This window comes from Leptopilina heterotoma, unplaced genomic scaffold (genome assembly GCF_015476425.1).
Source record: "Leptopilina heterotoma isolate Lh14 unplaced genomic scaffold, ASM1547642v1 Lhet_141, whole genome shotgun sequence".
NCBI lineage: Eukaryota > Metazoa > Arthropoda > Insecta > Hymenoptera > Figitidae > Leptopilina > Leptopilina heterotoma.
In genome coordinates, this window is record NW_025110860.1 from 129410 (window position 1) to 144487 (window position 15078).

At 30.5% G+C, this 15078-nt stretch overlaps 1 protein-coding gene across 1 annotated transcript; it reads left to right on the plus strand.

Moving 5' to 3' along the window:
* The first annotated feature begins 12376 nt into the window (after positions 1–12376).
* Positions 12377–14814, plus strand: LOC122498058. Its single transcript, XM_043605595.1, has 3 exons — positions 12377–13027; positions 13627–14065; positions 14254–14814. The coding sequence occupies exons 1-3, from the start codon at positions 12782–12784 to the stop codon at positions 14589–14591; spliced, it is 1023 nt and encodes a 340-aa protein (XP_043461530.1). The 5' UTR covers positions 12377–12781; the 3' UTR covers positions 14592–14814.
* Positions 14815–15078: the final 264 nt, after the last annotated feature.

Sequence of the window (15078 nt, forward strand, 5' to 3'; positions counted from 1 at the left end):
GGTTTGATTAATAAATTATATGGACTGAGAATTGTGGAGAACAACTCTGGTAACGAAACAATAACTAATCTTGGACTGGCCTTTCTTTGAGCTTCGGAGTAAAGTGCAAACAATTAAAATAAATTACAAATATAATTATTTAGTTGCAAGGAATATTATTATCCATGTTTTTACATTGCTCCTCTGACTTAAACGTCATCAATGAATTCTATTCTCCTCGTTTTAAATTAATTTCAAATGAACCTAATTTCGAATGAGCCTGTGACGAACCGACTTCGTCACAATTTATCCCTTCGTGATAACAAAATACAAATATAATGTTTATAAGAAAGTGTGAACAAAATACAAATACCCATATTAAAAATAATAATAAAACAAACATAATTCATCTATTCGTTATAATATTGGTTACAAGAATTAAAATACATAAAATATAATTCTTATTTATAGCTGTTTATTACATTTCACACATTTATAAATTTGCTTTGAAAAGTGAATGAACTTAATTTAAAAGAATGATACTTAAAATACTAATGTATTGTGAAATCTAAGAAGTGGTGTGTCCAGGTTAATGAACCAAGATCACACCACTGTCCAAAACTGCAAGCTTGCAGAAAGCGCCTGGCAACGAGCAGGTGCAATAAACTAAAGAATAATTTCAACACTGTAATGTCGATTAATAAAATCCATTAACACAGGGAAATCTGGGCATTTTCCCGTGAGTCTTCGCGATAGTAAGTCGTGGGTTAGTTTGGCCGTTATTTTGAATATAAAGAAGTTCTTATTCTTATTACTGATAATTAATAATTAAGTATAAACAGTGAAAAATAATAAAAGTTCTAAATGAGAAATTGTGCTATAAAAAGTTGATCTAAAATAAATATTATAGAAAAGGATTATAAGAAGTTTAAAGGAATAATATCAAATAACGAATAGGTGAGTCAATTGTATACATACACTTAAATAATACTTCACACACACGCAAATATACATTTGAGGAGAATAAAGATTGTGTTAGAATTATATATACATATTAACACGAATATATTATAGTTTTAAATTAAAGATATAAAAGAGAATAAAAAAGGGATAAATAAATATGTATTAGGGTTTTAGAGGAACGAATAATAAATTGTAATTGTTTATAATTATCTTAACTTCATTTAACACCTCATTCTAATCTCCTAAAATTCCACTAGTGAAAAGTAGAGATTCTCACCTCACTACTTGAACAATAAGTAGGAAGGAGGGGATCCACTACCAAACAGATTTAAAGGTGTTAGCTAGTACTGTGTAACATTCCTTTAAATTATTTTATTGTTAGTTAATTAAATTATTAATTTAATTTTAATTCATTACAGAGCCTACTAAAGTTTATGAAAGTATTTTTATTTAAGGACCAACGGGAAAGAAGACTTGAAAATTATACAATACGATTTACAAAATTAGAAAATTGTCTTTTACTTTAAAAAGAATAACGATTAAAACAGGTGTTAAGACTGGTGGTTATCTCGAACTTGAATCTTAAGTTCAGTATCATGCTATGAGCTCAATGGTTAATTGTAAAACTAGTTGTTTGGACTAACGACGATAAGCTGTGTTGCATCTTGTGGATTCCAAGTGTCACGAAGAATGTTGAAACTTTTGAATTAATTATTTAGTCAATTTTTCAGAGAAATAAATATTTGCAAACGAAGATTTCGAAAAAGAAACAAAAAATTTTTTGGTTGATTAATTTAAGTGTAACTAAAATTAAAGTAGATGTTTCAAAATGCGACAACCCCACTAAAGATATATATCAGTTTTCTACACTTAACACCAGAAAAGGTTTATTGATTTACTTTTTCAGCAACTTTTTTTTTTCTCGACGCTTATCGCCTGAAACCCGTTAATGGAATTTGGTAAATTGAATATCGGTTTTTGTTTCTAGAATCAAACACTATTCTTCCCTCTGTTTGATCCTTTTCTTCTGAAAGCAAGGACGTCAATCTGTTTTGATTAATGTTCATCATAAAACACAATTCATCAAAATATTATTCAAGTACCTGTTCAATACGAGACACTTAATTTTATTAAACAATTCTTTTGTTTAAACAATGCATTTAGTTTTCAAAAAGGAATAATTCATTTATAAGTAATTTCAACTAATTTGTCATTAATTATTATTTTGCACTAAAATTCACAACCATTTGAAAACGCTCATTTAAATTATCTACAGTTGACAGAAAGTGGATTAACATTTATTGTCCCTGAAAGATAAGAGAGAAAAAATGAAATCCTTTAACTGAATGTACAATATTTCTCGCATTTGTTCTCTACAAATTATAAAAATTCCATTTTAGTGTTTCATAAAACACAAAAAAGCATTAAAAGATAATAATAAAAGTGTGTTGTCACTAACTTGGAATTTAATTAAAAGGTATAAAAAGATAATTTAGTTTTCTTCTTTACGATAGGACGAGGCTAATTAAAAAGCCTCAGATTTAATTGAAAAGTTATCGATTGTAAAGTAACGTGTACAAACTCACTGCAAAAAAGAATTGCTTCAATTCTTTTCTTTTTCGTTTAATAGGAGAAAGACAGTGGATCTTCAATTATGAACTGTAATAGAAATCCTTTTTTCCTATATTCGAATACTAAACATTTTTTCTGTAATTTATGATACCCTTAAATTTACCTATATTGAAACTGATTGTTGACTCAAACTACTATTTGTAAGGCCAGTTTTTTTTAAAGCAAAAAACTTTTTCAATTAACGTTTTCTGCAAATATTACAAAACATCAATAAGTTTTTATAAAGCCATTCATCCATATCCTCAATTTTTAAGAAAAATTTATAAAAAGCACTTATGTCGAAGAATGCTTTAGACATGCTTCATATTGACGAATAATGATTGATGACCTTTTACAAGAGCTTAAACATGACTGTCAAAAAGGAATGATGGAATGGAACCATTGGAAAATAAAAAAAAGAATAAAACGGTAAAAACATTTTTAACGTAACTTGAGCTCCTAAAATTTCCTAATGGCTTTATATCCTTCTTTAGGTCAGGGAAGATTTTAAATATTTTTTGCAAATAATTAAGAAAACATTTAACATTTTAAAATGAGATTCCCACTCCCTTGAAAATCTGTGATGTAACGTCATATTTGTATTAATTGAAATAAATTAGTAATAATAGTTGGAACTGTTGCATCTTATATATAAAATCAACAATAAATATCATAATTTCGTAATATCTTTAGCTTATTTACATTCTGACGCTAATAAAATATGTAGCCTAGTGACTATGGCAAATGAGTGTAGCGCCTTTGAAAATATTTGACCTCATAAAAAATATAACACCAGCGTAAAACTTCATTGTGAGACTTGTCTCGCTTGGTGTTCAAGGTCACTTAATTTTCCGCAACGCCGCTTGCCAGAACTTGATTAAACACAAAACGGATCGCGAGCGAAAATGCAATTCTCTTAAAAACCCATGGGAGCCAAACTTGCGAGCTACAATATTGACGGTAACATAAATTTTCAACATTCAATCTATTTTCATATTATTTACTACCCTACATTAATATTCAAATTTGTTTTCAAGTGAAATTAATTTTTTTAAAAATATTTTTAAATGTTTTTACGTAGTGGGAGAAGTTAATTTTCCATATATTAACATATACGTCGCTTTTTTTAGATGATGAACATCTAAGAAATTGCATTTTTTCACCTAAAAAACTATTGTTAAAAAAGCTTACAATTTTTATTTTTGAAAAAATTCAGAGTGCTCACGTTTCGCACGACAGAATAGATTTTAGTTTACGCTTACTTGCACATACGTATGCATTTATAGGTATAAATGTATACATATATAGCGAAACTGTGGAAGGTTGAAAGAGAGTGTATATAGAAGGCAACGAGTCTGACGCACGAGACTAATGGAGAAATCTGTCCGCGGCGAGTGCTGGGAAAAACTTTTTTCATTTCCGCCCGAATTTCCATGCAAGTCGTGCACTCGTTTTCATCTCGCAAGTAATCCACGTTAATAAATAAAGCCCCAATACCGAGTGGGTGTCGAATGCACAATTTCTTTTTTCGCTCATGAATTTTTTATTTCTCTTAAGCTGTCAAATTATCAATTTGTTTCAAAATATACAGAGAATAATTTATTGTATTATAATTTTTTTTTGTTTTAATAAAAATAGAATATATGGTGGAGATTAAGAGTCGGACAGAGGAGCGTCTTTTGGAAAAACTGATATTGGAAGAAAGTGTAAGGCTTTGTAGGAATAGCACGGACGGTTAAGAGAGACCCTGCTACGCCCAACGACATCATCGTCATTACTGCTCCGGCTGTCAATCCGAAAACATGTGGAGAAACTTTGACTATTAATTTAATTAATTATCCTGACATTATATTGTAATAACACATAATAATTAACAAATAACAAGATTATAATAAATAGTAATAAATTCTAATTAACAAATAACAGAATTGTAATAATGATAGTAACAAGTTAAAACTAACAAATAACAAAACTGACATAACAAATTATGATTAACAAATAACAACAATTGTAACAATAAATAATAACAATGAATTGAAGTTGACAATTAACAACCTTGGAGGTAGTCCTGAGGGTTGATTCTGTAAGTTTTCCACTTCAAACTCTCACTTTCCACCCACACTTCCCACTTTCACTTTCCTCTTCCTACTATCACTTTCCACTCTCAATTCCACTTTCCACCCTCACTTTCTACTTCTACTCTCACTTTCCACTCTTACTTCCCCATCCCACCCTCACTTCCACTCCCACTTTCACTTCCCAATTCTACTTCCTACTCTCACCCTCGCTTCCCACTCTCACTTTCACTTCACACGTTCCACTTTCTACTTCCCACTCTCACTCTTACTTCCTACTTGCACTCTCACATCAGACTTTCTACTTCCACTCTTACTTCCACTTTCTCTTTAAACTTTCCACTTCCCACCCTCACTTCCCACTTTCCACCCACACTTTCCACTCTCACTTTACTCTTCCTATTTTCACTTTCTACTCTCAATTCCACTTTTCACCCTCACTTTCTACGTCAACTCTCACTTTCCACTCCCACTTTCTACTTCCCACTCTCACTTCCCCATCCCACCCTCACTTTCACTCCCTACTTTCACTTCCAAATTCTACTTCCTACTCTCACCCTCGTTTCCCACTCTCACTTTCACTTCACACGTTCCACTTTCTACTTCCATCTCTCACTCTTACTTCTCACTCTCACATCACACTTTCTACTTCTACTCTCACTTCCACTTTTTACTTCTCACTTTCACTTCAAACTTTCCACTTTTTACTTCATACCCTCACTTCCCACTTTCCACTCTCACTTCCTCTTGCCACTCCCATTCCATTTTCCACTTTCACTTCACACGTTCCACTTCCCACTTATACTATCAACTTTTACTTCACACTCTTTCTTCCCATTCTCGCTTTTTACTTTCCCTTGACCTTTCCCACTTTACCCCTTTCACTGAAACTTCTCACTTTTAACTCTAACTTCTCACTGTCATTCTCTCTTAACAATCTAACTTCACGCTTCCACGTTCCTGTCTCATACTCCACAAAGTGGAAAGAGGTAAATAATTGGGAAAATGGAAGTGGGAAGTAAGAGTGAAAAGTTAGAGTGAGAGGTAGAAAGTGTGAGTGGAAGTGGGAAGTGATACTAGAAAGAAGAAGTAAGAGTAGAATGTAGAAGTGAGGGTAGGATGTGGGAAGTAGAAAGTGGGATTGAAATTTGGAAGTGGAAAGTTTAAAGTGGAAAGTAAGAGAGGGAAGTAGAAAGTGGAAGTGGAACGTGTTAAGTGAGAATGGAAAGATGAAGTGCGAGTTGAATGTGGAAGTGAGGATGGAATGTGGAAGTGTGAAGTGAGAGTAGAAAGTGGAATTATGAAGAGGAAAGTGAGAGTGGGAAGTGAGGGTGGAATGTGGAAGTTGAAAGTAGGAAGTGGAAGTGGAAAGTGAAAGTAGGAAGAGAAAAGTGGGAGTGGGAAGTGAGGGTGGAAGTAGGAAGTGGAAAGTGTGAAGTGAGAGTGGAAAGAGGGATTGGAAAGTGAGAGTAGAAAGTGGAAGTATGAAGAGAAAAGTGAGTGTAGGAAGTGAGAGTGGGAAGTAGAAAGTGAGAGTGGAAAGTAGGAAGTAAGGGTGAGATGTGGGGAGTAGAAAGTGGGAGTGGAAGTGGGAAGTGAGAGTAGAAGAAGAAAGTGGAAAGTGTAATTGAGAGTGGAAAGTGAATGTAGGAAGAGAAAAGTGAGTGGGAAGTGAGGGTGGAAGTAGGAAGTAGAAAGAGAGAGTCAAAAGTGGAAGTGTGAAGTAAGAGTAGAAGTAGAAAGTGTGAAGTAAGAGTGGAAGTAGGAAGTAGAAAGTGGGAGTGGAAGTGGAACGTGTGAAATGAGTGTGGAAAGTGGAAGTGAGAGTGGAAAGAGGAAGTGAGTGTGGAAAGTGAAAGTAGGAAGAGAAAAGTGAGAGTGGGAAGTGAGGGTGGAAGTAGAAAGTGGAAGTAGGAAGTGGAAAGTGTGAAGTGATAGTGGAAAGAGGAAGTGGAAAGTGAAAGTCGAAGTAGAAAGAGGAAAGTGATGGTGGTATGTGGGTAATGAGAATGGGAAGTGGAAAAGTTACAGAATCGATCCCCCAGTATAGGAAAGTCTTTCACGTAAAACCTTGACATCCCAATCGATATATTTTTTAATAAATTTATCAATAAAGCACAGTTGACAACATTTTTGAGAAACCGAAACTTTATAAATGTTTTTCAAAAAATCGAAAAAAGTTTAATCTTGGTGCAGGAAAAAATTCTACCTTTGAGAAATTTTCAACCGCATTGAATCCAAATAGAAAGGATGATACTAACAGAAACGTTTTCCGTGTTAACGACTTTTGCACAACGCGGCTCATTCAACCATAACGATTGTCATAAAGATTACGAGCACTTTATTACAATTCCTTATCAAAGTCGTTCGACCTACACGCATTCACCAATCATAGACGCATGTTCCTACTTACCCACACGTAGATAAAGTATGTTATAACAGTGGAATATGTGCATAAAATTCATCTCTATTATCTTGCTATTTTATATTTTATTTGTAAACAAAAAAAAGTTTTAATACAATTGTTTTTAGTATAAGTTAACGGTAGGATCAATTCTCGTTGTCATGCGTTTTAAATAAATTATAAAACAAAAATATTGTTTAATAATATTACCAAATAATTAAAAAAAAATATTTTATTTAACGAGGTAAATATTATGTTTCATTAATTAAGATTATTAAATTAATTATTAAATTTTATAATAGTAAACAAATATTTATCAAAATTTATTTTTATTTTTTATAGAATAAATTTTTCACTATCGATTTGTCAAGTAATTCAAGTAAGAAGAAAAATTTTCTATTTCGTTATTTGTAAAAATATCAGAAAATAGTACGTTTGATGTCCATTCAAAAATTGAGAACCACAATTTCTGTGGTTATTTTTCCAATACCATATACCGTATATTCGTAAGTTCCTTGAGAACGATGTAGGTGAATAGCAACCTCAAAGAAATATTTTCATTCCTTTTAAGATTTTCAGTTACATATATATATTTACATTCGACGAATGCTTCGATACTTCTTTTCAGAGTATTCAATGTATGTATGCATATATATACAAACATGTCAGTAGAATCTTGTTGTAAGAAAAAAATATTAGTTTCACCTCATTTTAAAGTATAAAATATTATTCATTTAAATATTTCCATTCTTTGCTGGATATAAAGTTCTAAAAAATTTTATTACCGTAAAAGAAACCGAATTTAACGAAAATATGCCATTTTTCGTAAAAATTAATGAATGACATAAAGATTTTCAATATTTTAACATGATTTAAGAAGATATGAATCTTGTAAAAAATTGTATGTGCTTAGTTTGAAAATAAACTTTTCAACATGTGGACAAAATTGGTCTAGATTTACCTCAAAGACCATTAACATTGCAACATGTTGATCTAGTTTAGATAAACCTCCAAACATTGTGTATACCGTGTTCACGGAAATTCAAACTCTAATCCTTGTCGTGAGACTAGGAAACTCTAGTCAATAAATCTTTTAATCACTTGGGATCTATCTTTCTGAATTATAATATATTGGATTAAATGTTTAACAGTTTTAAAAGCATAATCAATTTTTAATTTCTCAAAATTTTTTTAATTACAACTCACGGTACCCCCTTAAGATAAACAGGGTTGCTACGCAACCCCTGGAGAACCTGGAAATGTCGGAGAATTTTTTTTGGTAAAATTTCAATTATAAATTAATTTAATTAAAAATATTAAAAAAAACTTAGATTTAAAAAAACAATTTTAAACTAAAATTCTTCTGAAATTAGTTAAATTTTTTAATACATATTCAACTAGTTTTATTAAAAATAATGGATTTATAGAATAATTTTAGTTAAAAATACTAAGAACAAATTGGATTTTGAAGCAACTACTTTTTGTAACTTAAAAATAGAGACTTTTTCATTACAATAATTAATTTCGTGGATTAAATTAAGAGTCATGATTCTATTTACTCATACACTAGAAGTCGTGTAGTCTTTTCCCTTAAATTTAATTCTGAAGGAGTTTCTTGAACAAGAAATTAAGCGTAACTTTAATTTAGAAGTTTTGAAATTAAGCCACAAGGTGAAATTGTATTACTTTCTTAATAAACCATAAAATATAAGGAATATTTTTTTCTGATACTTTCTGATAGAGTTGGTTTCAATTTATCTTATCTTAAAAATAGTTTTTCAATTTAATGTATTTAGAAGTGTGTAAATAATTCTCAGTATATATTTTCCATTATCGAAAAAAAAAGAATCGTAACTTTTAGATCAAGATTGTAGAGAATACTTTTTTTCTCATTTTTTTTCTATCTGTCAACCGGTGAAAAGCCTAAACGTAATGCTCTCCTGTGCAATACGTCAGAATTGTCTTGGGAGTGAAGATAGAAGCATTCTTTTTCCAAAGAATTTTCTATTTCTTTCTCTTCATCTTTATGGTTTCTTCAGCCAGTAGATTAGACTTTCTTTTAAATTTGCAGAAATCCCAAAGGCACTCCAAAAAAAAAATACAATAAAAACCATTTCAAATTTAATAAATTATTGAAACGTGTGTCCGTAAAATAAAATTCTCTCTATTTTTCTCAAGAATTAAATTTTTCATAAAAATGATGTATTTTTTTAAGTTTTAAATTAAGTTCTTCTTATAAAAGGAATAGAATATTAATATGTGTTGAGAATTTATGTAATAAATAATATCAGTATTATCTCTTTGCCTCGAGGTAGAAGAAAAATATTTTCTTGCACCAAGTACACGTGAATGAAAAAATATTTTTAATTTATCACGAACGTTCTATAGGCATGCATTTATTTAGAGTAAGATTGCGAAATATACAAAACAATGGAAGCAGAAAATAAAAAGAATTTTATTCTTACAATATTGTTAAATTAAATTTATCAAGAAATTCCAACTTCTATTGTATAGCTGAAAATTAAAATTTTCTTATTCATCTTTCCAAATGATAATTAATATAATCTTCCACTAGAAAGGTGTTTTTTAATATCTCTTTGTCTACATTTTCGTAGAAGAATAAATATTTTACCAATAAGACAAACGAAGACATTCTGGCAAAGCTTCTGTCTTCTTTAAAGACTTTACTATAAATATTTTACCAATTTTCAAATTATCTTTTTTATGTAAATAATTAATTGGTGCAGAATATAATTAAGTTCTTTTTTCATTATTATTTAAATGAAATGCATATGAATTATGATGACGATAAATTCGAAGTCTGTTTAAAAAAAAAAAATGATCCGAAAAGTCCGTAATTTGATAGAAAAAGGAAGAAAAGTTGGTAAATTAAACGACATAATTTGGAGAATTTTAGACAAATTTAATAAATTCAATTACTTTCAAAAAAAAAATTCTTCGTAAAAATTCAATTATGTTAAAAAATTTATAACAATTCTTGTTAAAATTCTAATTCTTTTGTATAATTTCGAAAGTGTTTACTCACTTCAGAATTATGCGATTTGAAAATAAAATATTACCCCAAAGAATATGAAAAAGAGAAGAGTTTTTTAAATCAATGTAGCTGCTTTACTTTCTTCTTGATCAGCAATGAGAAAACCGTGAGTTTCTTGTCGTGTTGAAAGCTATGCTGCTTTTTGCCGAGGTAACTAGTGAGACGGTTTTCCTCCCTGATTACAGTGTTTGCCGCTCCTTCGAAACTTAAAGTACGAAAGTCCTGTTTGTGGTAAACCCTTGGTTGAAATATAGACAAGAAACTGTGATTGTCGTGTTTGACTTGATTGTCCAGCAGTTCTCATGATGTTGGGGGAAAAAGTTCCAAAAATTTGTTGGTAAATAAAAATTTAAAGCTTTCAGTCAACCATCAAAATCATTGTGGTGCATTTAGACTCATAGTTTACTTTAATGTCAGAAATTTAAAATTCAAAATCGCGAAGCAAATTGAATCAATTTTTATGATAGTTGTCCGCCATATTGGATCCACCATTTTGAATTTTGAAAAACTGACATTAGATTCGTAATCAGCCACCCCAAAAAACCCCGAGTAACAAGTTTCAGGCAAATTGAATCGATTTTTAAAAAAATTGTCCGCCATATTGAATCCGCCATTTTGAATTTTGAAAAACTGACATCGGATTCGTAATCAGCGACCCCAAAAACCCCCAAGTAACGCGTTTCAGGTAAATAGAATCGATTTTTAAAAATGTCGTTCGCCATATTGGATCCGCCATTTTGAATTTTGAATTTCTGACATCGGATTCGTAATCAGCGACCCTGATGGTTTTCCTCACATCTCCCACTTCTACTCACAATAAATTGTACATTTAATGAGATATTCTGAAAGTTGACATCTAAAAATAATAGTGAATTTATTATTAATAATTAACTATTCATACGAATGAGAAAATAATTTTATTTGTTCATCGATATTTGAAATTATCTCATTTAAGATATTGTGTAAACATGGATATAGATAGGTGTATATGCCACGTGCCGAGTTAGCACGTAGGTTGGAAATTATTGCCCGACAATGAGCAAATAACTATGCGGTTAGCTTCGATCGCGGTCCTGATTCGATCCATTGAGCTGGTGCACGTTTGTAGTTTGAATTGCCTCTTGCATACTGCAAGGAAGGCAAACCAAGGATTGTTAGGAGCGGTGTATTCACCCTCTCCACATTGTGAATACACTTCCTTTGTAATTTTCCAACGAACTGTAGTTTACATTGAAGATTGCTAAGCTCAACAAGAAAATGACTACTTACGTTTGTTTCTCATTTAAATCACGACAACCCCTTTAATTTTTCCCACTGACGAGTGCAAGTTAAATTTACATTTTCATCTCCATAAAATCAAAATGATTTATTTTATGAATGTACATTTGCAAGTCAATTATTACTTTCTTTCCCCCAAAAACAGAACAATTTCCAAAAAGCAGCTATTTTGAAATATTTTTCAGTTGATTTAAATTTCTAAAAATGGAAATTAGAAGTGAACAAGAAATTTATTTAGGGGGTTATACGCCACCCTGAACGCATGAAAATCGGATGGTTTTTTAGGAATTTTTTTTTTTTTGACGAAACTACTTGAGGTAGGAATTTTTTACATTTATTGCTAATTTAATACATATATTAAGCTTTATAAATATTTAAAAAAAGTAGTTTTTAATTAAAAATGTCGTAGATATAAGCATTGGCGTGAATCAGTTTTTCCGGAGCACTCCTTGATGGTGTACATGATTGGCATTTTAATTTTTGTCTGAAACAAGTAAACAAATATTTTTTTGTCCTACCTGCACGGAAAGTATGTCATTTCGGGCACTTAGAGCGGGCGCAAAGTGACTCATTCCAACGCAGGGGTAGGGGAAGCGGGCGGAAAATATTTTGCGCCCGCTTACCATCCTCCAAGCGGGCGCAAAATATTTTGCGCCCGCTTCTTCTACCTCCGAGCGGGCGCAAATTATTTTCCGCCCGCTTCTTTCGTTTTAACGGTCATAAAGTAAAGAAAATTTTGCGTTACTTTATTTTTTTCACGTAAAATAGCTAGTTTCGTATACATAATATGTAAAGTACGTATTTTACCCCCCTCTACTCAAAGATACATTGTGTATTAAACATTTTAAGTAAAAAATGCGAGATATTTTACTGTAAAAGGCCACGTAATTTAACTAAAGTATTTTATGTGTCCAACCCTGCTCAACAAACGATGATTCCGATTCCCTGTCTCATAAAGGTCTTTCTCCAATAGGATTCAAAAAGCGGCGTTGCGTTGATTTGCAGACGCAGTAACGTCGGGTTGCTATGGTTACCCATGCTAAAACCATACGTTAGTTACGCATCGCAGCGTATGAGTTTAGGATTCTATTGGAGAACGACCTTAATATCTGGTTCTATTCCCTCCGAAAAACAACGCCGTAGCGTAGCAGACGACTTAGTGTTAACGATATCAAGCACGTTTCTTTTTGTCATTGCTGAAAATTGTCAAAATTCGAAAAAGATGATGGATAATTCAAATGATTCGGATGAAAATGAAGATACTAATTTCCACACACCACCGGAAATTCGCGAACTTGTGAAAGAGGCTCAAAAAGATTTCCTGCCGTCAACTTCAAAGAATAAATATAACAGTGTCTACACAACATTCAAGACCTGGGCCAAATCAAAAAGGTGACGACTATTACAGAAAATGTTATGTTAGCATATTTGATAGAATTATCTGAAAAGTATAAACCACCAACGGTATGGTCAACATACTCCATGTTAAAATCTACTCTAAAAAACAATGACAATGTTAACATTGCAAGCTTTATGAAAGTTACAAGTTTTCTGAAAAGAAACTCAGATGGTTACAAATCAAAAAAATCGAAGACGTTATCTCCCGAAAATGTTAACATGTTTCTGTCCGAAGCTCCGGATGACATATTTTTGGCTACAAAAGTAAGTAAAAATATATATATCTATAAAAAAGAAAATAAGATAGAAACAAAATAAAACAAAAATTTATATAATCAATAATTATATATAAAAAAAAGTTTAATAAAAATATGTATAATAATTAATAATGCGTGCAAAAATAATTTCATAACTGCACAACAAATCAACAAATTTATTAATTTAATAAATAAAGTTACACGTTAAATAAATAATTGATAAATATAATAATATAAAAATAAATACTTAAAAATAATCATTTCAAAAAAATCATGCATATCATTGTTAAAATCTATAAAATAAAATGCAAATATTTATTTATAAATAAGTACAATATATATTAAAAAGTATAACAATAACAAAAAAATTATAAATTAATTAATTAAATTTTATAAAGTTAAAAATCAATAATACATTAAAAAAATATTAATTAAAAATAATGATTGCTAAAAATGCATGCATATGATTGTAAAATATATAAAATAAAATAAATAACCTTCTATAAATAAATAAAATATATTAAGAAATGCTTTAATAATAAACAAATAAAACAAAAACTACCAATTATATAATAAAAGCTAATTAAAAATTGAAATATTTTTTAGGTTGCTTTAATTTTCGGCATAAGTGGTGCTTGCAGAAGGGAAGAATTATCAAAAATAAAAATGGAAGATGTTCTTCATGAAGGCAATCTGCTTTTAATAAAAATACCAAATACAAAAACCAAAACACCACGATCATTTACTGTGGAAGGAGAATTTCGAGAAATTGTGTCAAAGTACGAATCTCTAAGACCAAAAAATGCTAATTCGAATAAATTTTTCCTTAACTTTCAAAAAGGAAAGTGCACCACCCAAGTTATTGGGAAAAATAAATTCGGTAAAATGCCGAGTGAAATTGCCAAATATTTAGATCTCGAAAATCCTGAATTATATACCGGACATAGCTTTCGAAGGACATCTGCTACATTACTAGCCGATTCTGGTGCGGACATAATCGCTCTTAAACGTCTCGGAGGTTGGAAAACTTCAGCCGTAGCGGAAGGTAAAATTTCATTTTTATTTAAATTAAAATTTGTTTTTCTAGTATTTGACATTTTATTAAAATCCTCCCTATAACTTTTAACGAAACTTTGTTTTCCTATATTTAAAAATTGTTTAAAAATAACTAATTTATATAATAATAAATAAATAAAAATGAACTAATATTCTAAAAAATAAATATATTTCTAGGTTACATTGAAGAATCAACAACATACAAGAGAAAAATTGGAAATCAAATTGAAGCCTCAGTGAATTTAGCCTCATCAAGTGGTTCAAAGCAGATCAAGGAAATTCCATCGAATGAGTCAAATAATAAAAAATCAAATAAACGAAAAATTATCCACGAAATTGCATCAGATATTGACTCTATTTCAACTGCAGCTAGCTCATCAGGGCAAAACACATCAAACAAAGTTCGGAAAACCAATGACATTCATTATTCATCACAAATTAATAATTCTCAAGAATCAAACAATCAATCAATTACATATAACATATCGCACTGCACATTCAACATCTACAAATAAATAATTTGACATTCACACATCTGTATCTTTTGCTCATATTTTCATTATTTTTTATCTCGCCTCGTTAAGTTTTTGTTTCAAAAAACAACAAATATGTATAAAATTTAATTTTTTCTTAACGAAAGTTTATGAATTTTGTTAAACTACAAAACATACCATTCAATGTGTGACATTTAAGTATTGTTTAAAATATTTTCAAAATAAAAATTTTGGTTCAATTTAAGATGTATTTAAAATATTCTTAAAAAACATATAGCCCCATGCTTGTTTCCTTTAAATCTCTTTTTTAACTTTTTATATACAGTTTGTGTCTAAAATGAAATGCTTTTTGTCCAGGTAGGACAAGAAAGTTTGTTCACACCTCGGACGCAAAAAATAATTGAAGCGAGGGCAAGATTAGGTAAATCGAAAAAATCATTAAAAAGAATTCACTGCTCGTGCCCTCAATGACATACTTTCCATGCAGTTAGGACAAAAAATTATGTTA